The 25,871-nt window shown below is 31.9% G+C and overlaps 2 protein-coding genes across 10 annotated transcripts; one reads left to right on the forward strand and one right to left on the reverse strand.

The window, feature by feature from the left end:
* Nucleotides 1-3,880: 3,880 nt before the first annotated feature.
* Nucleotides 3,881-5,554, forward strand: LOC110641657 (molybdate transporter 1). Its single transcript, XM_021793473.2, has one exon. The coding sequence runs from the start codon at nucleotides 4,022-4,024 to the stop codon at nucleotides 5,405-5,407; it is 1,386 nt and encodes a 461-aa protein (XP_021649165.2). The 5' UTR covers nucleotides 3,881-4,021; the 3' UTR covers nucleotides 5,408-5,554.
* A 501-nt stretch (nucleotides 5,555-6,055) lies between these two features.
* Nucleotides 6,056-19,783, reverse strand: LOC110641656 (uncharacterized). Of its 9 annotated transcripts, none has more exons than XM_058129937.1 (14): nucleotides 19,408-19,760; nucleotides 19,167-19,286; nucleotides 18,568-18,629; nucleotides 18,267-18,354; nucleotides 18,126-18,187; nucleotides 17,954-18,050; nucleotides 17,277-17,840; nucleotides 15,964-16,863; nucleotides 14,892-15,044; nucleotides 14,703-14,807; nucleotides 14,504-14,587; nucleotides 13,714-13,861; nucleotides 13,597-13,642; nucleotides 6,056-6,722 (listed from the first exon to the last, which is right to left on the reverse strand). In XM_058129937.1, exons 2-14 carry the CDS (start codon nucleotides 19,263-19,265, stop codon nucleotides 6,584-6,586), a joined length of 2,547 nt encoding a protein of 848 aa, XP_057985920.1. In that variant the 5' UTR covers nucleotides 19,266-19,286; nucleotides 19,408-19,760; the 3' UTR covers nucleotides 6,056-6,583. The 9 variants fall into 9 exon arrangements, 7 of the variants coding, with proteins under 7 accessions (XP_057985920.1, XP_057985919.1, XP_057985918.1 ...); XM_058129936.1 differs by having other exon boundaries at nucleotides 14,703-14,810; nucleotides 14,883-15,044; nucleotides 17,954-18,038; nucleotides 19,408-19,755; XM_058129935.1 differs by having other exon boundaries at nucleotides 14,703-14,810; nucleotides 14,883-15,044; nucleotides 19,403-19,755.
* Nucleotides 19,784-25,871: the final 6,088 nt, after the last annotated feature.

The raw sequence follows: 25,871 nt of genomic DNA on the forward strand, positions 1-25,871 counted from the left end.
AGAAAACCGAGAGTACCAGAGCGCTCCACTCATCGAGAGCTTCGCGGCGATATAAATTTCAAATTTTTTCGACACCATTTTTCGGTGGGTCCCACGGAACTTCGCAGTGTTTTTCCGAGCATTTAATGAGCTTAGAAAATTCCGTAAAATTTATGTACTAACCCCCGTGTTGTGGGCTTCGTGTAGGTATCTTCAATTCGCGGAAATTCGACAGTTGTCCAGGTCTGTGAATTTCTGGCCAGACAGACCGGCTACCGGAAAAAGTCTCCGAATTGAATCGAGGTTTTGGCTACCCCACCATTGTCAGACGTCCCGAGCGCGTCCCCGGAGTCGGAATCGGCAAAGGTAAACCCGAACCTTGCTTTTTCGTAATTTTCTAGTGCTTAAATAGGATTAAAAATCCATAAAATATTCGTGATAGTTCAGAAAATTATGATTCTTTTTGAAATAGCCTAGTAATATTGCTAAGGACCGCGGGGCAAAGTTTTATAATTTTTAGAGCTTTTTTGGGCAGTTTTTGCAAAAATGATCAATTATAAGGACTAAATTGAAATTTTGCATATTGTGATGGATGACTGATATTGGCCTAGGAGGGGCTGTGTGATGTGATTGAGTTGTGGATATATGGATTGTGAATATAGAAGTGTGTTTTGAGCCCTTTTGCAGGTTGGGTAGGTCCTAGGTATAGGGGAGACTCTGCCGAATTTTCGGCATGACTTAGGACGAATTTGGTCTTTTATTGATTTGTATTGAGTCAATTGTATTAAATAATTGTAATATAATTGTCAGGTGAGTCGGGACAGCCTTCTTCCTCCGCCCAGCCGCCACAGTGATCGCTGTCAAGTCTGTGAGTAAAATATTAATTTTAATTGTAATTTCGATATTATTATATGTTTAAGCATGCCCATGCATCACTTATATGTATGTATCTATGTAGTTAAACTCTAGGCACTTTTATGTTGCATTCATAACTGTTAAAGTGCCATAGATATTGTTGTGGTAATTTGGAGTAGTGTGTGTGCGTTGGCGTGCGTGTGATGTGGTGTGTACTATGGATAGGACGGGTAGTCACGGCTTGAGATCTTCGCTGAGACCCGATCCTTCGAGGGTAGTCACGGCTTGAGTTTTTCGTTGGGACCCCGATTTGGTTTATTAAGCGAAAGTCCGGCTTAAGTTCTTCGCTGGCACCAGGTTGGATTTAAGAGAGCTGTATAGGGGATCAGCTCCCATATATTATGATTGATATTACTGGGTGTGTGAGTGCTCCAAATTACCTTTTTGCTGTTATGATGTGAATTTGTTGCTGATGTTGCATTTCACTCTACATGATGCATTAGTTTTATATAGTTATAGAGATTATGATTAAAATTAATATTTTACTCTCTGAGTCGAACGCTCACTCCTGTTCAATATTTTTCCAGGCCACATGAGGATATTTTTGAGGTTAACCTGCTTTTCTCCCTCGCAGGTCATCTATTTATGTTTGTGTAATTTTATAAACTTCTAGAATTTTCACATGTGTTAGAAATATTCATGTGAATTGGGTCTGTAATATAAATTGCTATTTTGGACCTATAAACTTATTATTATTCTATGCATGTTGATGGACTGGATGAGGGAGCAGAGCTCCCATTTATTTTATGTTGTTATGAGTATGTGGAGGGTGAGCTGAGCTCCCCAATTGATATATATTGTGTTTACAGGTCGGGTGAGTCAAAAACTCTCCGTTGGAAGGTCCATTTTATGGCCGGACTCTGTCCGGTTGAATTCTTGAAATTGGGCCCAAATGGGCCTTAGAGTTGGGTTAATGAATAGTTAGGCTTACTACGGGCCTCGGGGCTTTAGACTGGCCCAGGTCCTAGTGCCGGTCCGGCCCATAGGTTGGGTCGTGACACAAATTCACTAAAAAAAATATATTTGAAGGCATCCATAGTTGCTTCTTCTCCTAATCTTTTCCATTTTTTATGGGCTTTTATATTGCATTGCGTTTAGTTCAAGCTAGACAATAAAAAAGTTTGATAAATGGTAAAATTTTAATGGAATTTAAAAAAAATTGGGATGGTAAGATTGTAATTAAAAAATTCAAATATTTTTTTAAATTTATTTATTTTGATAATTTTATTCTAATTATTAAAATTTATTGTAATTATAATGATATAATACAAAATAATCACCTAAAACAATATACTCATTTTTAGTTAATAAATATATCCCATTAAAAATATTTTCTAGAATATGCCTCCCTCAAAGAATATGCTCCCATTATTAAATAAATTTAAAATAATACAAAAAATTTTAATTTATTTATCATTAGACAAAATCAAAAGAAAAATTATTCACTAGTAATAAATATATATTACCGAAACTAATACATTAAAATGTAAATTTTTTTCGGCACTGTTAAAACTACAGTAATGACCAGTAAATTTCTCAACTGTAGCTCTACATTGATTTTTTAAAAATTTTTTTAATAAATTCTTATATTTATATTTTGTTTGGAATAAATTTTATGCAATTGGACTAAGTTGTCACAATATAAGACGTGTAAAATGAGGTCCCTTTCAAGCGTCCAACTCAATAAATTAAATATTTAATCAATTGATGGGATATAACGCACGTGTAAAGAAACAGTTTGATTAATTTATTTACTATTGCACTATGAGATTTAGGTGGATATTTTGTTTGATTTATTTTAAATATTATTTTTATAAATTTTAATATTTAAAAAAGATAATTATTAACTTAAATTTCTTAATATTTTAAAAATATATAAATATTAATGAATTGAAAGGAAATATATATATATATTTTTTAAATATTAAAATAATATTAATTATACTATTTATTTTCTTTCTTTATATTGTCTCACTTGGCTATAGTAATACACATAGACATATTAATAAGAGCCATGTCAGAGTTTGTTTCCACATCATTCATTGTGTGTGGCTATAACAAACGTTAGTCTTTCAGCGCCAGGTGTTAAATTGGAACAAAATTAAAAAGGTTAGATGTTAAATGTTGACGAGGAAAAGGTTGGGAAGTCAACTGACTTTTCCTTGGAAAAGTTGGGAAATAATGTATTTAACCTATTTAAAAATATCAAAATAAAATTTGAGAGATGTTAATTGTAGTGATGGGATTAAATCCATATTAATGACATGGAGTTAAGATTTAGTTAACAAAAACTAGATATAATTGTAATAAATTTTGACAATTGTGATAAATTTGTCAAAATTAAAAGTAGTAAATAAAATTAAATAATATAAAAATTTAATTTGTTTATCATTAAACCAAATCAAAAGAAAAATTATTCACTAATACTAAATATATATTACCTATAATAATAAATTTTTGGCATATTAAATTTATAAGAATGACTAATGAATTTCTCATCAGTGGTTATTTTTATATCGATTTTTTTATTTTATTTTTTTAATAAATTTTTATATTCAGTTGGCGTCGAGTTGTTATGGTATAAGATTAATTTCTCTTACGTGTAAATTGAGATCATTTACAGCATAAATTGAATATTTAACCAATTCATGGGGTATGAGATTTAGATGGATATTTTGCTTGATTTGGTAGATTTTTTTGTTGAATATGGAAGAGTATGTAACTACAGTTAGGCATTTAATGCTATTATCCCTTAACAAAAAAAAAATCCATATTTACATTATTATTATTATTTTCAAAAAAATATTCAACTATGAATACATAATTATTAATTTTATTTATTTATTTTTTTAATAAAGAGTGTGAGAACTCGAACTTAACAGCAATCTGTTAAGTGAGTAATTATGTTATATCGGACATAATTGCTAAATTTTAATTTAAACCAAGCCGAATAAAATCATATGTGGAATGTCAAATATTCCCACATCCAGTGGCGTCCGTCTTCCGCTCTCTTACGGCCTCTCATCAATTGAAAGGTTACTGTTACTTCATTACACTTGGCTAAGCTTGCAAAGTTGCAAATCCAAACTTTTATATTACAGAGGAACATTCGCTTCAACGACAAGCAATGGAGCCCCATAGCCAGCAATTACCTGTTGTTGGTACCCTCCAAAACCTTCCTGAAACGCCCACTTCCAAATTTCCGACCAATATTGTTCACAAAGTGAGAGAAAATTTGGTCTTTCAATCAAAATGGGCAGAAATCAATGGTGCCATGGGAGACTTAGGCACTTACATCCCAATAGTCATGGCCTTGACCCTAGCCAGTGACCTTAACCTGGGCACAACGCTAATATTCACTGGCATGTATAATATTGTCACTGGTGCAATTTATGGCGTGCCAATGCCAGTACAGCCCATGAAATCAATTGCTGCTGTTGCTATATCAAACAAAGAAGAATTTGGCATCCCAGAAGTTATGGCAGCAGGAATTTGCACTGGGGGAATTCTATTGATTTTGGGTTGCACAGGTTTGATGCAGCTAGTTTATAGGCTAATTCCACTATCTGTTGTTCGGGGGATTCAGCTTTCACAAGGGTTATCATTTGCAATGACTGCTGTTAAGTATATTAGGAAGGATCAGAACTTTTACAAGTCAAAGTCAGGTGGAGATCGACCCTGGTTGGGGTTGGATGGGTTGGTTTTGGCTGTATTTTGTGCTTGCTTTATTACTGTGGTCAATGGTGCAGGGGAGGATAGAGGAGAAAGAGAGATTAATAATAGCAATTTGTGTGAAGAAGAAAGGCATAGGAGTAGGAGGAGGAGAATTAGGAAAATTATTTCCTCACTTCCCTCTGCTTTTATGGTCTTCTTGCTGGGTGTGGTTTTGGCAATTATAAGGAGGCCTAAAGTGGTGCAGGATATTAAATTAGGACCATCTTCTATTCAGGCGGTGAAAATCTCCAAGCATGCTTGGAAAGAAGGGTTTATCAAGGGCACAATTCCTCAACTTCCTTTATCAATTCTAAATTCTGTCATTGCTGTGTGTAAGCTGTCAGCTGATCTTTTTCCAGGCAAGGACTTCTCTGCTACCTCTCTTTCAGTGACTGTAGGCCTAATGAACTTAGTGGGATGTTGGTTTGGGGCCATGCCCTGTTGCCATGGTGCAGGAGGCCTTGCTGGTCAGTACAAGTTTGGAGGTAGGAGTGGTGGGTGTGTTACCCTTCTGGGAGCAGCCAAAATGGTCTTGGGCTTGCTTATAGGGAGTTCTTTAGTGATGGTTTTGGACCAATTCCCAGTTGGGGTCTTAGGAGTGCTACTATTGTTTGCTGGAATAGAGCTAGCTATGGCTTCAAGAGACATGAACACAAAGGACGAATCCTTTGTGATGCTTATATGCACTGCAGTTTCGCTTGTGGGTTCTAGTGCAGCACTTGGCTTTGTGTGTGGGATTGTTGCGCATGTTCTTCTTAAGTTGAGATCTGGCATTATGCATAGCACAAGAATTCCATAGAAATTTAAATTTGTATTGGGATTTTTATTTTCTGCCTTTTCGTCAGGGCACTGTGATTCTGTGAATCCAATGTCCCTTCCAAGTTATGAAAACAAATAAAAACTTTTAGTGTACTACTTTTTCTTTAATTTGAAGTGGTCTTATTCAGCCCCTGGCTCTCTGCATTATCACTGAAGTTTCCTCTCCCTGGCTACTTCCATACCTCTCATCCTCTCTGCTTCCTAACTTATTCGTGGGAAAGCGCAGATGTAGAGGATATTTTGAACCCCATGTTGTTCTTTAGCTAAATGATTCACTGAAACATTCTTGTTTATACGTTTAAACTTGTTAAGTTATTGTCATTTACTGCTAAAATGTGATCAATAGCTTATCTGCATTTGTCTTTCACCAGTTTCTGACAAGCAAGCACTGATGCGGCTTTCTCTTCGCACTAAGAATAGATAACATAACCAATGAGCTTTGGTTCAATGGCATTAGAGTCGTGTTTAGAGTAGTGAGGTTATGAGTTCGAACCTCAATTAGTTGGAGCCCAATCAACCACCAAAAAAGAAGAGCAATAGAAACATTACACAATGCAGTAGATCTTTAACTAGATTGTAATAATTTCATGTCTTTGTTTCCTTGTCCAATTAATCAATAAATACAGCATTTGGAAATAGCAGACGAGCAGTATATAAATGGTAACAGTGCCCTGTAAGAAATTATACAAAGATTGATAAAACTAGAAAGTACTACGAGGTATGCTAATGGATCAATGGGAATCAGAACGAATCTGTCTTGATGATGGCATTCACGATGTATAAAGAAAATATACCTTTATTTACTACAAAGATTGATCACTATGTAAAACTACAAAGGACAATGAGCTATGCCAATGGATCAATGGGAACCCTAGGTGACCAGGTAATCAGAACGAATCTGTTCTGATGATGACATTCATGATGTGTTCATGAAAATTCACCTTTATACAGTATGATCACTTCTATATGTTCTTGAAAATATAGCTTCATCCACAGTGATCACCTCTATGTGTTCTTTCAGAATCATCTTCATCACCACAGATACAGAAGTACCATCTCATTTCAGGCAGCCTGTTTCATTTGATCCTCAACAGAAGGAACCCCAGATTTCTGTTCCACAAACTTAAGAGACTGTAACCCAAATATAATCCTTGGTTTATCCAAATGGGTTCCCTCCCATAGAAGGAAGTGAATTTGGAGCAGAAGGTAGTGGATAGCCGCTGGAAGATTGCTGGGTTATGTTTTGTGAGCCAAAATGGGCGTCAGTATCATAGGCACCTGCAGCTCCTTGTGGCCTGCAATGATAATAAAAATTCAAATTTCTTCAATGAGATGATTATAAGATCATCAGCGAGAGAAATTCATAATGCACAGATGGAGAGAGAAGAAGAATATGGTTTTCAGATATTCAATTTAATGCATACAAATTGAAGAGCCATATAGCCTTTGGAAAACCTCTCCTCACTTAATCAAACAAGTTTTTATCTTAATGTGCATTGCACGCTGGTTTACTTGTTATATAAACTTATGATTTGAATTTTTTTATATAATTTTCTTTTAATTTTTTGTATATAATATTATATTATCATAATATATTATTTTCAATAACCAATTAAATTTAATTATTCATTAATATAATTGTATTTTAGTTCAGTGAAGGCCAAACTGGTGATAGGGAAGGAGTTAGTTTGGATGGAGTGGTACTGTCCCAAAGTAATCACTTTAAATATCTCAGCTCAGCTTTTCAAGTAAATGGGGGATGTGAGGAGGATGTTAGTAATAGGATTAAAGCCGGATGGTTGAAGTAGAGACGTGTCACGGGAGTTTTATGTGATCGTAAGATTCCCAATAAGTTAAAAGGAAAATTTTACCGTACAGCCATACGACCGGCTATGTTATATGGTAGTGAGTGTTGGGCAATGAAGAAGTCGTATGCGTCTAAGATAAGAGTTACAGAGATGAGAATGTCTAGATAAAGTCCGTAATGAAAGTATTAGAGAAAAGGTAGGAGTGGTGCCAATTGAGGATAAGTTGAGGGAAAGGAGATTGAGGTGGTTTGGTTATATAAAGCGTAGACATACTGTAATGATCGGGCTCCAACCACTAGAGGAATTGTCTGTTTTGGCCATAAACCTCACGGTTTTGTCCCATAGGTGGAATGGAGAACTTCCCAGGAAGTCACCCATCCTAGGATTTCTCTCAAGCGAGCACGCTTAACCCTGAAGTTCTTCCAACTCTCCAGGCCATTCCACCAAAAGGCGCTTCTAATGATTAGTTCCCCCATTTTATATATCATTACTTTTTGAACCCAAGACCATCTCCGTGCTTTGCCGATGTGGAATTTGCCTAAGAGACCTTTCTTCCCCCCTTTCGGGACTCAGCGTCCTCGCTGAGGTTTGCCTCACCATCGCCCAAGAGGACACGCGAGTGGCTCTAATACCAATTGTAACAATCGGGCTCCAACCACTAAAGGAATTGTCCGCTTTGGCCGTAAGCCTCACGATTTTGTCCCATAAGTGGAATGGAGAACTTCCTAAGAGGTCACCCATCCTAGGATTTCTCTCAAGTGAGCATGCTTAACCCTGGAGTTCTTCCAACTCTCCAGGCCATTCTACCAAAAGGCGCCTCTAGTGATTAGTTTCCCCATTTTATATATCATTACTTTTTGAACCTAAGACCATCTCCGTGCTTTGCCGATGTGGGATTTGCCTAAGGGACCTTTAATGGATAAGGCATGACACATACAGAGACTCCAGTTAAACAAGTATAGCACATTAGGTTAGAGGATAGAAAGAAAAAAAGGGATAGACTTAAATTGACTTGGAGAGAAGAGTAGTATAACATGACCTAGAAGCATTACACATTTCTAAGGATTTAACCCAATCGTTTAGAATGGAGAAAGCAAATCCATATAGCCGACCCCAAATTTTTGAGATAAAAGATTAGTTGAGTTGAGTTGAGTTGTATTAATATAATTGTATTTTACTTTTAAATAAAGTTTGCTCAAAAAAATAAAGTTATATTACTTTAGGTAATTAAAATATTATAAATAAAACACATAAAATAAAAATATTAATATATATTACTTTAGTGATTAAAATATTATAAATAAAATATCATAAATATGGTATGGGAATATCAATATTTTGATTTTATAAATTAAAATTTATTATTTACTATAAGTTATTTTTAAAATAGTTTCAAATTTTTAATTTTTTTTAATAAAATTACTATAATTCATTTAGAATAGAGATTGTAAGGAAAAAAATATGTGTTTTACTGTTTGACTTTACCTTAATGTAATAAGAAGTTTAGAACTAATAATTTTTTTATAAATATATTTTAATTTGGTATTTTGTAAAGAATAAAAATAATGAAATGTGTTTTTGGAAATCTAAATGTTCTCTCCTTCCCACTTTTAAATTATTTTTTAACTTTTTGCTATTAAAGCCAATTCTTTAATTTTTAAGAATTTTAGTTTATTTTAAATAAAATATTTTTGAGCAGTTAAAATTTAAATATATTGATGGCTAAAATTAAGATATATCAATTAACTATAAGAGAAACAAATGGCCAAAATTATATTATATTAGCTTATTTAAATAATTTTGACCATAGATTAAAAAAAATAATTCAAATTTTTTTATTAAAACAAATGAACTCCTTTTATCAATTCAACAATTGATAAAAATAATTCAATTTTTTCATTGATTATCAATTTTATTTACTCCTTTTAATTTTGTTAATATATTTAATAATTTTAGTATTTTTATTAATTTTAACAAAGTTCGTGTTGATAAAAAAAATAATAGATGAATAATATATCTAATATTATTTTCTTAATTTTTAATTTTTTTCTCTCTTTAATTTTACTTATACTTCTAATGTACATATTTTTTACCATTTTATTTCATTAATTTTGACAAGAGGATAAAAAAAATAATTCATTTTTTTCATTAAAAACAAATGAACTCATCAATTGAAAAAAATAATTCAAATTTTTTTCATTTGATCTAAAGGTACACCCCTATATTTATTGCGGAAGTTTAATTTAGCCTATTTTAATTTTTTGTCTAATTTAGCTCAAAAATTTCAATTTAAAATCAATTTAGTCTAAAAATCAAGAAAATAAAAAAATTGAACCTTTTGATTTTTAGGCTTAAATTAAGAAATTAAGAAATTTAGTCCCAAAATTAAGAAATTTAGCTCATAAATTTTAATTTTGAGCTAAATTAAGTTTAAACTGAAACTTTTAGATTCATTGGACAAAAAGTTAAAAATTGACTAAATTTAACTTTCCTAATAAGTATAAGAGCTAAATTGAACATTTTGCCTTTTTCATTTACCATCAATTTTAGCTACTTCTTTTAATTTTATTAATATATTCAATAATTTTAATATTTTTATTAATTTTAGCAAACTTCATGTCGATAAAAGAATAATAAATAAATAAATAATATATTTAATATTATTATCTTATTTTTTAATTTTTTTTCTCTCTTTCTACTTATACTTCTAATTCACATTTTTCTTATTATTTTATTTCAAATTTAAAGCAAAAAAAAATCAAATATTTAAACCTAAAATATGAACAAATAACATAACTAAAATAAATCTAATTATAATTTTTAAAATGATAAAGAAACTAATTAAAATAATATTTTTATCAATTTGAGAATAACTACTAAAATTGATATAAAAATAAAATGATTGGCTAATATTAATGATGTAGGCAAATATTTGAATTGTTTTTATCAATTAAGTAATCCAATTAGACAAATTGCTTAAATTGAAACTAATATGAAAGTTTGAGATTAAATTGATACGATTAAAAGGTTTGGCTAAATTAAAAAAAAAAAAAAAAAAACTTATAAAAGGTTCTTATTTTTTTTAGTCATTTAGCCATTAAATAATAATATAAAAATAGCTAAAAATTTGAAATAAATAAATATTTAAATTTGATATGATATTTTAATGCAAAAATAAAAATTTATTTTTATTTCAAATGATTAATTATTCAAATAAAGTCTAAAAGATTTTTATGAATTAATAAATTTATAAATTATAACATTTTTTACATAAAAAATAAAATTTATTTAAAAATAAGACTAATTAATAAAATAAATTCTAAGCACTTTTTTAATTTTATTTAAAATTTTAATTAATTTTATTAAAATTGAAAATTAGTGTTAATTTTTTTCTATTTAACTAAATTAGTCAAAATTTATATGCAATTATAATAATTTTATTAAAATTTCAATAAAAATTATTTTTTAATTTATTATATTGAGAAATAATTTGAGAATATCAAAATATTTTTTTGTTTTTAATGAAAATGAAATAAATGAGAATTGTTTATATATAAAAATAAATTTTCAATTTGGTTAAAACTATATTTTTATCAATATCAATAATTTAAAAAAAATGTTATAAATTTGTGACCAATAAAATGGTTCTTCTACTTGAATTGAATTAAAAATTTAAACCTTTTTATTTTAATATTTAGTTAAAACTTATCCGTTACTAATATTTATATTTTTTAAATTGGCTAAAAATCTATAACAAATAAAATAGTTATAATTAAATAGGATTAGAATTGCATGTCTATTGATATAAATACAAATTTTTAATTTTTAATAATAATTTTATAATTATGTGAAGGATATTTTTCGTTTTCTTATTATTCTCTTTCCTTTCCACTTATATATATAATTAATATTTTTTATTTAAAAATTAAAATAAAATTTAATAATATGAGTTTTTAAATATTTGAAACAATTAAAAAATAAATTAGTAAGAGTAATATTCAGTGTTTAATGTTTTTATTAATTTCATTAAAATAAATTAAATAATTTTTAATGAATTAACAATACTTATAGGATTAACTCAACTCAACTCAGCTAAACCTTTATCCCAAGAATTTGGGGTCGACTATATGGATTCTCTTTTTCCATTCTAAACGATTTTGAGTTAAATCCTCATAAATGTGTAATACTTCTAGGTCATGTTGTACTACTCTCTTCCAAATTAGTTTAGGTCTACCCCTTCTTTTCTTTCTATCCTCTAACCTAATGTGCTCTACTTGTCTAACTAAAGCCTCCATGTGTCTACGCTTCATATGACCAAACCACCTCAATCTTCCTTCTCTCAACTTATCCTCAATTGACACCACTCCTACTTTTTCTCTAATACTCTCATTACGGACTTTTTCTAGTCTAGTATGGCCACTCATCCACCTTAACATTCTCATATCCGCAACTCTTATCTTAGACACATATGACTCCTTCAGTGCCCAACACTCACTACCATATAACATGGCCGGTCGTATAGCTGTACGGTAAAATTTTCCTTTCAACTTATTTGGAATCTTACGATTACATAAAACTCCTGTGGCACTTCTCCACTTCAACCATCCGGCTTTAATCCTATGATTAACATCCCCCTCACATCCCCCATCTACTTGAAGGATTGAGCCGAGATATTTGAAGTGATTACTTTGGGGCAGTACCACTCCATCCAAACTAACTCCTTCCCTATCACCAGTTCGGCCTTCACTGAACTTGCAATGCATGTATTCTGTCTTTGTTCTACTTAACTTCAAACCCTTTGACTCTAGAGTACTTCTCCAAAGCTCTAGCTTTCTATTGACTCCTTCTCGCGTCTCATCTATTAGAACTATATCATCTACAAACATCATGCATCAAGGAATACTCTCTTGTATATGTTTCATCAATTCATCTAAAACTAATGTAAAAAGGTAAGGGCTTACAGTTGAACCTTGGTGTAATCCAATTGATATAGAAAAATCTCTTGTGTCCCCTCCCACTGTGCGCACAATAGTAGTTGCTCCTTCATACATATCTTTCAACACTTGTATATACCTAATAGATACCCTCTTTTGTTCTAACACTCTCCATAAGACATCTCTTGGAACACTATCATAAGCCTTCTTCAAATCGATAAAAATCATGTGTAGATCTTTCTTCACGTCTATATATTTTTCCATCAAGCTTCTAATGAGAAAGATCGCTTCCATAGTTGAACGACCGAGCATAAAGCCAAATTGATTGGGAGAGCTAGAAGTGTCATGACGTAGTCGATGTTCCACAACTATCTCCCACAACTTCATAGTATGGCTCATGAGTTTAATTCCCCTATAGTTTAAGCAACTCTGTATGTCTCCCTTATTTTTAAAAATAGGTACTTAAATACTCCTCCTCCATTCATCAGGCATTTTCTTTGAGTTTAGAATCTTATTAAACAATTTAGTTAACCATATCACTCTCATATCTCCCAAATACTTCCACACTTCAATCGGTATTCCATCAGGTTCACAGGCTTTACCCACTTTCATTCTCTTAAGTGCTTCCTTTACTTCTAAAGATCTAATCATTCTAGTATAATTCACATTCTTTTCTACTGCTCTGTAGTCTATATTCACGCTATTACCACTTTGACTATTGTTAAAGAGATCATCAAAATAATTTCTCCATCTTCTTTAATGTCCTCATCTTTCACCAACACTTTTCTTTATTTATCTTTAATGCATCTAACTTGATTGAGATCTTGATATTTCTTTTCTCTCCTCCTTGCTAATCTATAAATATCTTTCTCCCCTTTTTTAGTTCCAAGTTTCTCATATTACTATATTAAGAATTATAATATATTTTTCTAATATAAGTAAATTATTATTAAAATAGTATTAAAATTTTAATTTATATTAATTATTATAATATTAGAAATTGAAATTTTTAGGTATGTAGCTACAGATAAACAATCGCTAAAAAATATTAGCGACGATAACATATAAAAAGCCTCTAATTGCAAAAATTATTAGCGACGTATCTTTTTGTCACTAAATGGTGTTATTGACGAAATTATATAAATTAGCGACATAACATGTCACTAATATACATTATTGATTAGAAATTATTTATCTGTCGCTATAAATACATTTTTGGCATTTTTGTAAAAAATAAAAATAATAGAGGGTGTTATTAGAAATTCCAATATACACACACACACACACACACACACACACACACATAAGGCCTATTAGGAGAGTAAAATAATTGTGGTATCTTGTGAATTTATTCATTCTTCATGGTCATCCCATGGTAAAGAGAAACTACTTTGAGAGTTGAAGACAAACAGAGACAGAAGTGTTACCTAGAAGGTTGTGTATTCATGTGGAGTTGTTGCCCCATGTATGCACCTGAGATGTTAGAATTGAAATTAATCTAGATAGGTGGTTTAATAGAAATACAAGTGTGAAATTAAATTTACCAGATGTGGGTGATGCAAAGGAAGAAGATTGTAGAGGCATTGCAGATGCATAAGACGGTGCTTGAGTTGCCATTAACCCTAAAGAATTTTTGTCGATGCTGGTAGAGGGCAATAAGTTCCTTGGAACTGACACATTAGTAAGTGCTGCCTGCAAATTTTCACACAGAAGGAAATTGCATCGCTGTAATATATAGCTTTGAGATTGACTCAATTTTCCATATTCCAATGAAAAATTACATTTAAGAAACAAAAGCCTTACAAGAGTGTTGATTTGACAAAAGCAATGGACTTAGTCATAATACCTTTTTTATTAAAGATTCAATAAAGTATCAAATACTATATATAAATAGAAAAACAGAAATGATTGAGAACAAAGGTTCAATAATCTAATTAAGCATACTTATTCCAAAATTATTTTGACAAAAGGAAGCACCTTGACATTTGAGAGAGAATATTTTTGGCGCTTTCCACAACTATCATCTATAAATTCGTTGCAATTGTAAAGAGATAGTTAAGCATATAACTAGACTGGAATTGTTTGCCTCCCATCTCATAGGTATTATAACATAACCTCTTCCTAGATTCCCATAAATATTTTACTACTTCATCCACATTTTCCCTGCTTTCTACTTAACCAGTGATTCTCAGCCAACTGCAGATACAAGATAAAGGGCATGCATATGCATACAAAAGCTCAAGAAAAACACAGGGCAAAGCAAAGATGAATGAAAAATATAATAAAAGAAATATTAACACAAGTATTAAAATTACTCTTGAGTGCTGTACGTACTGGTGAAACTTGTACTGAAGTGGTTTCGTCGTTTAGATCAAATGGGTTGCTTGATTTTGCATGGTTAAGATATTTTACCACAGGCTGTAACAAAAACCAATAATTAAAATAATAATAATAATAATAAAATCAGTGTCTTAACGTTTTGAATAGGTAACACAGAACTCATTCCACTTGATCATCTTGGTTCATAAGATACCGCTGCATTAGGATAATACTGCATGCCGAATCCCATGCCATAAGGTAGAGCACTTTGCCAACCTGGAATTGACCCAGTCGCTGGTGAATAACTTGCAGTGAAAAGGTCCTGCAGAGGATAAACATATATTATGAGAATATTCAGAGCAACATCTAAAACAATGTAAGACGAGGCAATTACTGCAGGGAGTTCCTTTCTTCCAATAGACTTCGTTTCCACTGGGAGTTGCTGGGATTTAACTCCAGAACTGGATTCTTGGGCTACTTTTGTGACATCGTGAGTGAATTCAGCAGAAGCGCTATCAGGTCCTTGAGCATTAGGCACATTCAGAGAAGTCCACAGCTTCAGATAAGTACAGTGTGCACAATGGTAAGCAAATATATATATATACATGTTTTGAAGCCAGACAAACACACAAGCAGAGGGATATATAAATATATATCAGTTTATGATCTAGTACAGGACAAAGAACGCTTTCAACTTTCAACAAGTCAACCAGATATTATGTAATATGTCATCCATGCTCATAAAACACATATTGGTTATATTACAATAGACCAAAATCCAGAAGTTCATCTGACTGAATAATGAAATATGACAGTAATTATCAGAAAGGGGGGAACTGATAAAAAAAGTGCTGACAGCTGATATTAGAACTGTAATTCATACATTTGAGATGGAAAAGCTGAAGTCTTCTTTTCAGGGTAAAGTGAAACATCATGCTAATATTGTCCATCACATTTGCAAGTGCACTTGGAGAAAGGAGACTCAATAAAATAACTGTATCTACTATTAGAAAATGGGATCTCAAAAAGGATGGTTTAAAGTCTTTTCCAGCTATGGAAGGCATAAACTAGAGGTATACAACCTATAGGGATAAAGCTTTAGTGTCTTATGATCATCCCTTGAACCTTTTAACAAAAATTTCTGGTGTAATTCACTCTTTTTTAAGATTTCATCTTGAAACAAATAGAGTTGTAAAACTCTAAGAGTCTGCTTGCTATTGCTGTTTGAGTTGTGCTGAGAAAAGCACTACTTTAGAGGCTATTAAAAATTATTTTTATATTAGATTTGATATGTCTTAGTCATAAAATACCTAAAATAGCTAAACAACTTCTTCAAACTGCTTTTTCAACAGCAAATGAAAGCTGCTTTTCCAAAAAGCAAGTTTCAACCTCAATGCCAAACAGGCTCTTACTCTTAACCTCCTTGGCAACTCAGCTTGAAATTTTTCTGAAGTTAAACTAATACAAAAACTAACCTGGTTATTTGGAGGTCCAACTGTAGTAGTACAAGTGGGTTGTCCACTAGGTTTACTGTCTGCAGAAGGAAATTCAGAAAGCTGATGTTGCTGCATGCTGGGCACCTGTTTCCCATTTGGAGCCTTGAAAGTGGAATCACCATGAATAGCAGGTGCAGCTTGTGAAGGTGCTCCATCAGAAGGTTGCACGGGCAAACTAGTAGTAGATGGAGTTGTAGAATCAAAAGTATCATGTAATGATAATGTTTGGTCCACAGTTGCGGCTGGGGAAATACCACCAGCAGGAGTACTTTTTCCAGATGCACTTATAGAAAGACCAGCACTATTGGGTGATGTTGAAATCTGCCCCCAAGGCACAGCTGCTGAAACATTGCCATTGGGCATGTTTTCTCCTGATGCAATTGTGGAAGTACCAGCACTGCTGGATAATGCCAACATCTGCCCAGGAGTTACAGCTGGTGATACATCAATGGGCACATTGCCTCCAGTTGCATTGGTAGAAGCTCCCATATTGTCTAGTAAAGTTAACATCAGCCCTGATGGCACTGCTGCTGAAATGTCACCACTCATGGGCATATTGCCTCCAGATGTAGTTGATGGAGGATTATCTTTATTTGAATCTTCAGATACACTACCAGCAGTTTCAACAGAGGGAACTGACAATTCAAAAAGCAAAAATTCCAAAGTATTTGGTTTTGGGACCTGTGATGCATTTTGCATTGTGGAAGGTCCATTAGACTTGTGGTTGCCTCCGTCACTCAACTGATGATTTTCCTGTGTTTGTGGTCCTGTTGCAGCATTGGAGGGCATGCAATCAGAATCAAAATTTATCAAGCTCTCTAAATTCTGATTTTTTTCTTCCAAAGTCTTCCCATCAATAAATCCTTTGCTGCCACTAATCTGCAATGAGAAAAACAGGTAAGTGAAGCTTTCATCGTGCATCAGAATCTGCACTTAAAAAGTGTACTAGGCTATAAAAACAACCCAGCCATATTAACAAATTACAAGCTGCAAAGCAAAGCAAGTTACAAAAGAAATTCACAGATGATTATTAGAGAACTGACATATAAAATATCTTTTGATTGATCATACAGTAAATATTTCCTCTTCTCAAAATGAGTGCTTGAGTAAAGAGGGAAGGAGAATTCATAAAAGCAAAATAACAAGAGAATCTAACATAATTGCAGTGCTGAATATTTCATTGTAAGAATATCTGCAATGTTGTTTGCCTGCCTTTTGCCAAAGACTATAAAATAATATTGTACATTCAACAATTGTATAGTATATCCAGTATTATTCAGCAATTATCAAACCTGATTGTGGGTAGAGCCATCAGCATCTTTCCTGACAGTTGCTTTAGAACATTCACCTACTTGCATAGCCGGAGCATTCTGCCCTGGGATATCTTTAACAGGTTGTGCCACTGGGGAGCTGGACTGATCCATGCTCTTTTTACGGTCAGGTGACAAGCTCCCAAACCTGCCATCTTTATTTGAAAACCTATGATTAGCAGATTCCCTTCCGCTTTGAGCACCGTCATCTCGAAACCTGTCATCAACAACTGCAAAGCGGACAGGACTTTTCTTGAAACCTCCATATCTTGAATTTTCTTGGGCATAACGAGGACTTCTTCTTTCGTCATAATAATATTTTATACTTTTGTCATCACTGATTCCACCAGGATGAGATCTTCCTTTCTGGTCATATCTGCTCTCATAATTAGGACTTTTATAGTGACCACAATTTAAACCAAGCTTCCTGCTCTCACGGGATTCCTCCTTGTCACTCTGTATAAGAGCACAGGAACCTTTAATAAATGAGAAAAGCTTCAGGTAGAGAGCATGCAGCAGACTTTCTAAGAATCCAAATAATGAGGTCTGAAGTTGTTGAATTGGCAATTATTAATATCATATGCAGATTAATATTGGAAACATTTCCGAAGAAAGAATAAACTAAAATGAAAAGGACAGTGTCTGAGGAGTATCTTTACCAATCTCAGCTTTGGGAGCCTCTCATGACGTCTCTCACCAGAATATTTTCTGTCCACATAAACATGCTTGATAAAATCGCGAAGCCTGTGAAGATTACTGGAAGCAAACATGTGAATCAGAAGGCATTGCTTGCAGATTTTCTGATATTAAAATAAACATATACTTAACCACCTGCCATCAGGATAGGAATTCCGCTGAGGATCCCATTCTTTGAAATAAAGTTGTCTTGCTCTCTATGAAAAGAATTTCATATTAAATCATGAAAACAGAGTTGCCAAGAACATTATTGAGATCATTTGTTATTTAGCATACCTCATTTCCCCCAGCTTGAAGAGCACTAACTTCTTCTGCTTTAAATTTAGCCATTGACACTGATTTTACTCGATGTGTAAATTCCCGACTGGAGATATACAAATTAAGTTAGTCTCTTTTACTTAAAATACAAAATTCAATGGTGAAATAAATCTGGCCATAATGCCAAAACACCTTTCAATGTCATATAGTGCTTTATAAATTATATGCACCACGATTGATATGAGGAAAGCTGCCAAAAAAGTTCAAAAGCCTCACTGAAAGAGGCAAGAGTAAAAAAAAAATTTCATTTAACACTTACTGTATTCCACTACAATTTGTGCAAATAAATGTCAAGAAAGTTGTGCAAACATATTGTGGTCCCTGCCAGAATGAGATCAAGTAAGGATAATATCTAGGAAGCTGAAAAATAATACATTGATAGGCATTATCCAGTTTCCAACCTAGTAAAAGTTTAGCTCATAAGAATATCTGGAGAAAGAAATAATGCTGGATTAATTAGTTGATTCCTACAAAAAATTGGTGTTTGAGAAATAATGCTGGACTAATTACCAGTATCATAATACATCAATACATGAATAATACATCTTTTGCTCGAACACATCCTCGAGGCATAGCATTTCTACTCTAACACCAAATCAAAAATTAATTCCATCTCATCTTTTAAACAAAATTTGGGCTCCCATTCGTATAACAAGTCATTAAATTAATTTTTCACTTGCAAAAAACCATAAATATTCATATTCTTCTTCTTTTAATCACAATTGATCACTGAACCATCACCATCCTATCCTGTAAAGCTCTAGCTAATCAAGAACGCACTGAAGGAGCATTTATTTTTCATATCAAATGAAATTACAATAAAAATTCAAATAAAAATGAAAACAGAAATTATCTCACCAAACTATTGCAATTTATGCATCTTCGATTCTCAGGAAGTTTGAGAAGACCGCGAATAATCCTTTCAATTCTCTCATCCTCCTTCTCCTTCTTCGACATTTTTTGAAAATATTACACTTCCTTTACAGAAAAAAAAAATTAAAGGAAAATGTTAAAATCAGAAAATCATACCAACTGATTTGAATCCTAACCTAAAAAATTCAAAAAAAGAAAAAAGAATCTACAAGGAAGGAGACCTTACTGGACAGAGGAATGAGTGAATGAGAGAAACAGAAACCCTAGAAAGGGAAAACTTGGGAAGAAAATTGAGGGTTTAGGGAGGGACAAGTGTAGAGGACAATTGGTGATAAAAAAACTCGAGAGAGAAAGAAGTGGAAGGAAATTTGCCGCTATTAACGGTTTGCTCCAGGTGACCGTTTCGGCCGTTTTGAGTTTTTGCGAACATGTAATCAAATACCTTATTGGTCTTGCTTGGGCTTTGTCTAAATTTCACGCGCCAAGGAGGTTATAATAGTGCACTCTATGGGTACTTCATTTAATATAAATTAAAATTACTTTATTAAAAATATAATTTAATAAAATTTTATAATCCATCCCATTAAATTTTTATAAAATAATACTTTTTCATAAATTAATTAATTTAAAAAAATTTATAAACTTTCTCAACATCTTAGATTATTATATTTTTCCCAAATCTTAAATTTTAATTCAAATTATAAATTTTAAATGTGAACTACTAGATGAGCATACCTTATCTAATGGTATCTATAATTAATATTTTTAACATTAATAAAAAGTATTATATTTATTTTTTTATGCATAGAAATTTTATTTTCTTTATTAAGTTAACAAATTTTTCATAATTAATTATTTTATAAAAAAAATCATTTTACAAAAATTTAAGATGACTTATACATTTATATTAACTCAATTTATTTTTTTAACAATTAAACCAAATAATCATAAAAAATACTAAATATATAATGATTTTGGAGAAAAATTCAGATCAATTATTAAAATTTATAATACTTTCATTGCTAGAAAATTTTATTTATTAGAAATTATTTTTATTTAATTATGATAATTTAATTATATGTAGTTTAATTACCATTTAATCAATATATTAAAGACATTTATTTGAAAATTTTTGAAATAAGATTCATTTATGCTGTGTTTAGATACTAACATTTGAAATAAAGAAATTTAGATTTAATTTTAGTCTAAATTATTGATAAATTGTGGATTTTAAATAACACTATTTTAATTATTTATTAAGAATATTTTAAAATTAATTTGAAATAACACTATTTTATAAATCATTTTAAATATATACTCAAATAACAGGCTCTCCACACACACACACACATATATATATGTCTTCAGGAGATATATCTTAACTATTAGCCAACCAGACTAATCACTCTCTAAGTCCTCGCAATAATCTGAAAACCATAAGAGCCAGATAGTAAACTGTAAAATTTCAAAGTTAAGTGATACACTTATAGCCCTTAGACTCGAATTTGAGATCTCTCTCCAGCCTATCTCATCATTAATCACAAGGCTAATAAATCATTGATAGATTATATATTCATGACTCTAATCGATTAAACAAAATATATATTTTTATCACATTTAAATATCATTTTTTAAATTATTCTTTCCAAACACAAGGTTATGTTATTTTATTTTATGTTTTTTTTCCTTTGTTAATAATTAGTAGATTAATTCATTTAAAAAAAAAAAAGTGGGATACAACATAGCCCTAAACTTAAAATAGCAGACCTAATAAACAAGCCTAGATTACAAAGAAAGCAACCCATACAATAGGCTTATCACTCCCAAGTCCACTAACCTAACCCTGGCAAGCAGGAGAGAAGCAAGAGACCAACGCTGCCCCTATTCTCTATTCAGCTTACAAAAGATAGCAACACATGAAAAAACTCAAAGCTAAAAACCACCATTTTTAAGTTCAGTGTTTCAAACATAGCAAGGAACCTCAAGAAACTCATCAAATTCAAACATTCTTTGCAAACTGAAGAAGAGACAAAGGATAGAGCTCATTCGGCATTCTTGGCGTTAGAGGGTCGACAGAGCAAAAGCAATGATCAGCGATAAGGACCCCTGAGGTATCCTTCCTCACGGCATCACAGGCATGCTTCCACAAGGCAAATCTAAGCGTCGGTCGATCAAGACAATAACTCAAGACCCATGCAGTTGAAGTGTAAGGTATTCAGGTACATATTCAAGTATATGGAAGAGGAAGTCTAAGATTATAGAGTTCATGCACGCGTTCATTCTTCGTTAATTAAATAATAAAAAGACCCAAATACCGTCTAGTTTCTTCTATCTCCTCCCTTCCTTCCCCACTCACTCTCTCTTTCTCTCTCTCGTGTCAAGAAACTTAAGCTCTGTTGTGCACCTCGGAAGCATGTAAACTGCAAAGAAATAAAGTAAATATATAAAACACCAATATTTACGTGGTTCACCCTCTCCATATAGGGCTACATCCACGAGCATGCCATCTTCCACTATCAATAATAATAAATTATCAATTACAAGCTCAAAACTATACTACTCATAAACCCAATTACACACAAGAGAACCCATAAAATATTAAACTGCTCATAGTAAATATATTAGTTAGTCCCTCTCAGTCTCCTCTATACATAACCCACTATATGTACTATTACAACACCACACCACAAAGGTGCCTTCAACTATATGGGCAAGAGCCCTCTCACTAATGGACATGAATTTCTTCCTCTTGAATTCTATGTCCTTACTCCACCTTAGGCTGAAGCATCTCTCTACTGCAATGTGCAAAAGGCCCTCATCAATGGGCAGAGCTAAATCCGCAGTAATTGGCAAGGCTCCTCTCTACAATGGGTGACAGCCTCACTCCATGAGCTGAAAGCCAAATAACTCTTTCCATCATTTTTCTATTTATAATATTAATTTCCTCAATCCTAATCTGATTAGGAGTCCCACTCAATTTAGGAATTACACTAAAATAAGAGTTCTACTTTATATAGGAAATATTCCTCTATCCTATTAAGGAATATTACTCCCACTCAAATTAAGAAAAGGTCTTTCTAAATCTCACTAAGATTTTGAGTCATAATTCTAACAATCTCCACCTTGACTCAAAATCCATCAACCATTGCAAACCTTAAATTATTGGGTGTCATCAAATCATCAAATCTCCATGCTTGAGCTTGAACCCTTCAAATCATCAATTCTTTAATCTTCATCTTGGGTGTAACTTGCTTCATTCTTCAAAAAAATCTTCACGTCATCAACTATCTTGATTTTGCATCAAGAGCTCCACCTCAATTTCAACTCTCCACCACCACCATTATTGCATGTGTGATTTTCTATATCTCACAACAGCTCCACCTTCAATCAAACTTATCAAGATCATCCCCATACTCTGATACAATTTATTGTGCACTGTGAAAGCGTGTAAACTGCAAAGAAATAAAGCAAACATACAAAATACCAATATTTACATGGTTCACCCTCTCCACATAGGGCTACATCCATGGGCATGTCATCTTTCACTATTAACAATAATAAATTATCAATTACAAGTTCAAAACTATACTACTCATAAACTCAATTACAGCCAAGAGAACCCATACAATATTAAATTGCTCATAGTAAATATATTAATTGGTTCCTCTTAGTCTCCTTTATACATAACCCAATATATTTACTATTATAATACTACGTCACAAAGGGTGCCTTCAACTATATGGGCAAGAACCCTCTTACCAATGGACAAGAATTCATTCCTCTTGAATTCTATGTCCTTACTCCACCTTAGTCTAAAGCATCTCTCCATTGCAATGGGTAAAATCCCCTCATCAGTGGGCAGAGCCAAATCTGCAGCAATTGACAAGGCCCCTCTCTACAATGGGTAACAGCCTCACTCCATGAGCTGAAAGCCAAATAACTCTTTCCACCATTCTCCTATTTATAGTTTTAATTCTTTCAATCCTAATCTGATTAGGAGTCCCACTCAATTTAGGAATAACACTAAAATAAGAATTTTACTTTATATAGGAAATATTCATCTATCTTATTAAGGAATATTTCTCCCACTCAAATTAGGAAAAGGTCTCTCCAAATCCCTCTAAGATTTTAAGTCATAATTCTAACAAGCTCTCTAGTCTCTTCCATGCAAAACCCTCATTCTCCCTACCAAATGAACAATAATTAGCCCCTCACCTCCTTCCTTAATCTCAGCTCCTGCCTCCCCCTTCACTCACCTCGCGCAGACAACCTCTTGCTTCTCTCATCAGCGAAAAATTCACATGAGACCAAACCCAGCTCACCTCCCTTCGGTACCAAGCTTTTGTGGAGGCATTTGAATGGAGAGATAGTGACATGCAATTTAATTGAGGGAGGGAAGGAGATGCAATGGTGGCAAGGCAGTGAGGAGTTGCAGCTTACAAGTGATGGACAATGGTGGCAACTGGCATGGTGAGGTTCTTGATGGTATCAAGGCAATAAAGGGTCTTGCAGTTGACTTTAGAGCATTACAGGTGAGAGGAGAGATCAAGAAAAGACTTGAAATGAGCAATCGAAAGGGGTAAGGGGGTGGGAAAGTGAAATAAAGAAAGAATCAAAGAAATCAGTAAGGGAATAGAGGCATCAATGGAAGAGAAAAAGAGAGGAGAGACTGAAATAGAGAGAAAAATAGAAAGGGGCAAGGAGTGGAAGGGTTTTATTGCTGTTGTTGCAGGAGAGAGTGATAAGAATGGGAATATATGATTATTCAACAAGCAAATGGGAAATGCATGCATAAATTTGTGTAATGCTTTTCTCTTGTTTGATAAAATGCCTGAGAGAAACATTATTACTTATTACTAAAATGAAAATTTTTTGAATGATGAAAGGTGTAAAGAGAGTGGTTGGTTTTTTTAGGAAGTTTGCAATTTAACCAAGGATAATATGGTCATTTCATAGTTTATTAACAAAACTTTTGGACGGAATGGTCTTTTTCTTTTTTATGGTTTTAGAACTCTAAAATGAAATCAATTTTAAAAATAGGGAGACAAAAGCATTAATTATATCGTAGTTTAAGAATAAAAAATAATTTTTAAAATAAATTATAAAAAATAAATCATAATTTAGTCCTTAAAATTAAAAAAAAATCTACAATTTAAGATACGATCAGAAACATTTCCATTTTCAGTTTTTTTTTTTTTTTTTTGAAAAAAAAGAAAGTAAAAAATTTGTTCAGTTAATTAATGTGTTTTGTGATTTTTTTATTACTCTCGCTCTTGCCTTTAACGCTCTGTTTGGATGAGGTGAGAAAAGGATAATTAATGAGAGGGTAAGGAGGGTTTTAATAAAAAAAATCTCATGTTTGAAAAGAGGTGAATTAATGAAAAGGTAAGGAGAGGTAATGTATATTCTTTATATTTGAAAAGAGGTGAAAGAAAGGTAAATAATTATTAAAATTATAAAAATATCATTTTCTATTAGATAAAATTTATTCTTTATTTTTTTTAATAAGCAAATTAAGGCATTTTATTTTTAGTTTAGTTACATATAATTTATATTTTTTATTGTATTTTTATGTCAGATCATGGCATGTACTATTTCAACATTTAACTTAAATATCTACAAAGTAATACAAAAAATGATTGAATAAAGAATGAATTATTTAGAAAAAAAAATGATAATTAGAGCATAATAATTACCGCAAACCATTGAAAGAACAAATGATTTAATAACTGAAATTAAATAGAAAGAAAAAACTAACATTTTTTCTGTAAGAATTCAAAATTCACGAGAGAGAGCGAAGAAATTAGATACGGCCACTTGAGAGAAAAGATATTTATTTATATTAGTAAATTAGGTTTATTTTTAATGAGTATAATTAGATTTTTAATAAAAAATTAAAGACACAATAAAAAACTAAAAAATAAAATAATTTTCATCTCTCACTTCTCTCTGCTTACACTCCAATTTGGGGTATAAGAAAAATTAGAATTTGAGGGATAAAGGAAGGTAAGTCTTACTCTTACTTACTCTTACCCTTCATTAATTCACCCTTCTAAACAGAAATATAATAATTATTTATTCCTTACTTTTATTTACCTTTCTCTCACCCCATCCAAACAATGTCTAAGGCACACAAACAAGAATAAAAACCAAGAGAAAGTGGCTTTCTGCTTTTAGTTTTTGCATGTGTCGTGTTATGACCTTTAACCCACTTCTTCTTTAATATACCACAATTATTTCTTTTAAATAATTTTTTTTTAACTTTTCGAAACTCATTTTTATTATTAATAATTATAGTAATAAGGTTAACTTGAAATGAAAAATAAGGTTGAAAGCATTAAATTTAATTATAATTTTCAATTGCGCTCTTATAAAGATCAAAAATATAATTTATTGGTTAACATTTTTTATTGTTCTTTTATTTTTAGTAATATTTTTAAATATATTGAAATTAATATATTATTATAATTAATATTATTTTAATTATAAAATTCATATTTTAAATGTATAAAAAATATGATTTTTTTAATTTATCGTACAATAATTAAAAAAACTTAAAACAGTTCTTGAAAACAGTTTAAAAAAAACCAAAAATAAAAAGTTATAATCAATTTTTAGTTTTTACGAAATAAAAAAACAAAAAATTTTAATGATTCTATTTAATTTCCCATCTAACTGATTATTAATTAT

This window comes from Hevea brasiliensis, chromosome 11, assembly GCF_030052815.1.
Source record: "Hevea brasiliensis isolate MT/VB/25A 57/8 chromosome 11, ASM3005281v1, whole genome shotgun sequence".
Taxonomy (NCBI): domain Eukaryota; kingdom Viridiplantae; phylum Streptophyta; class Magnoliopsida; order Malpighiales; family Euphorbiaceae; genus Hevea; species Hevea brasiliensis.

Bases quoted from the DNA above. Each gene is read 5' to 3' on its own strand.
- LOC110641657 (XM_021793473.2), top strand. From the start codon at position 4,022: ATGGAGCCCCATAGCCAGCAATTACCTGTTGTTGGTACCCTCCAAAAC.
- LOC110641656 (XM_058129935.1), bottom strand. From the start codon at position 19,265: ATGTCGAAGAAGGAGAAGGAGGATGAGAGAATTGAAAGGATTATTCGC. The intron at 18,355-18,567 runs GTAAGTGTTAAA...GTATATCTCCAG, and splicing joins ACAAATTGTAGTGGAATACA to TCGGGAATTTACACATCGAG. The intron at 13,643-13,713 runs GTAAATTTAATT...CTAACATCTCAG, and splicing joins CTTTGCATCACCCACATCTG to GTGCATACATGGGGCAACAA.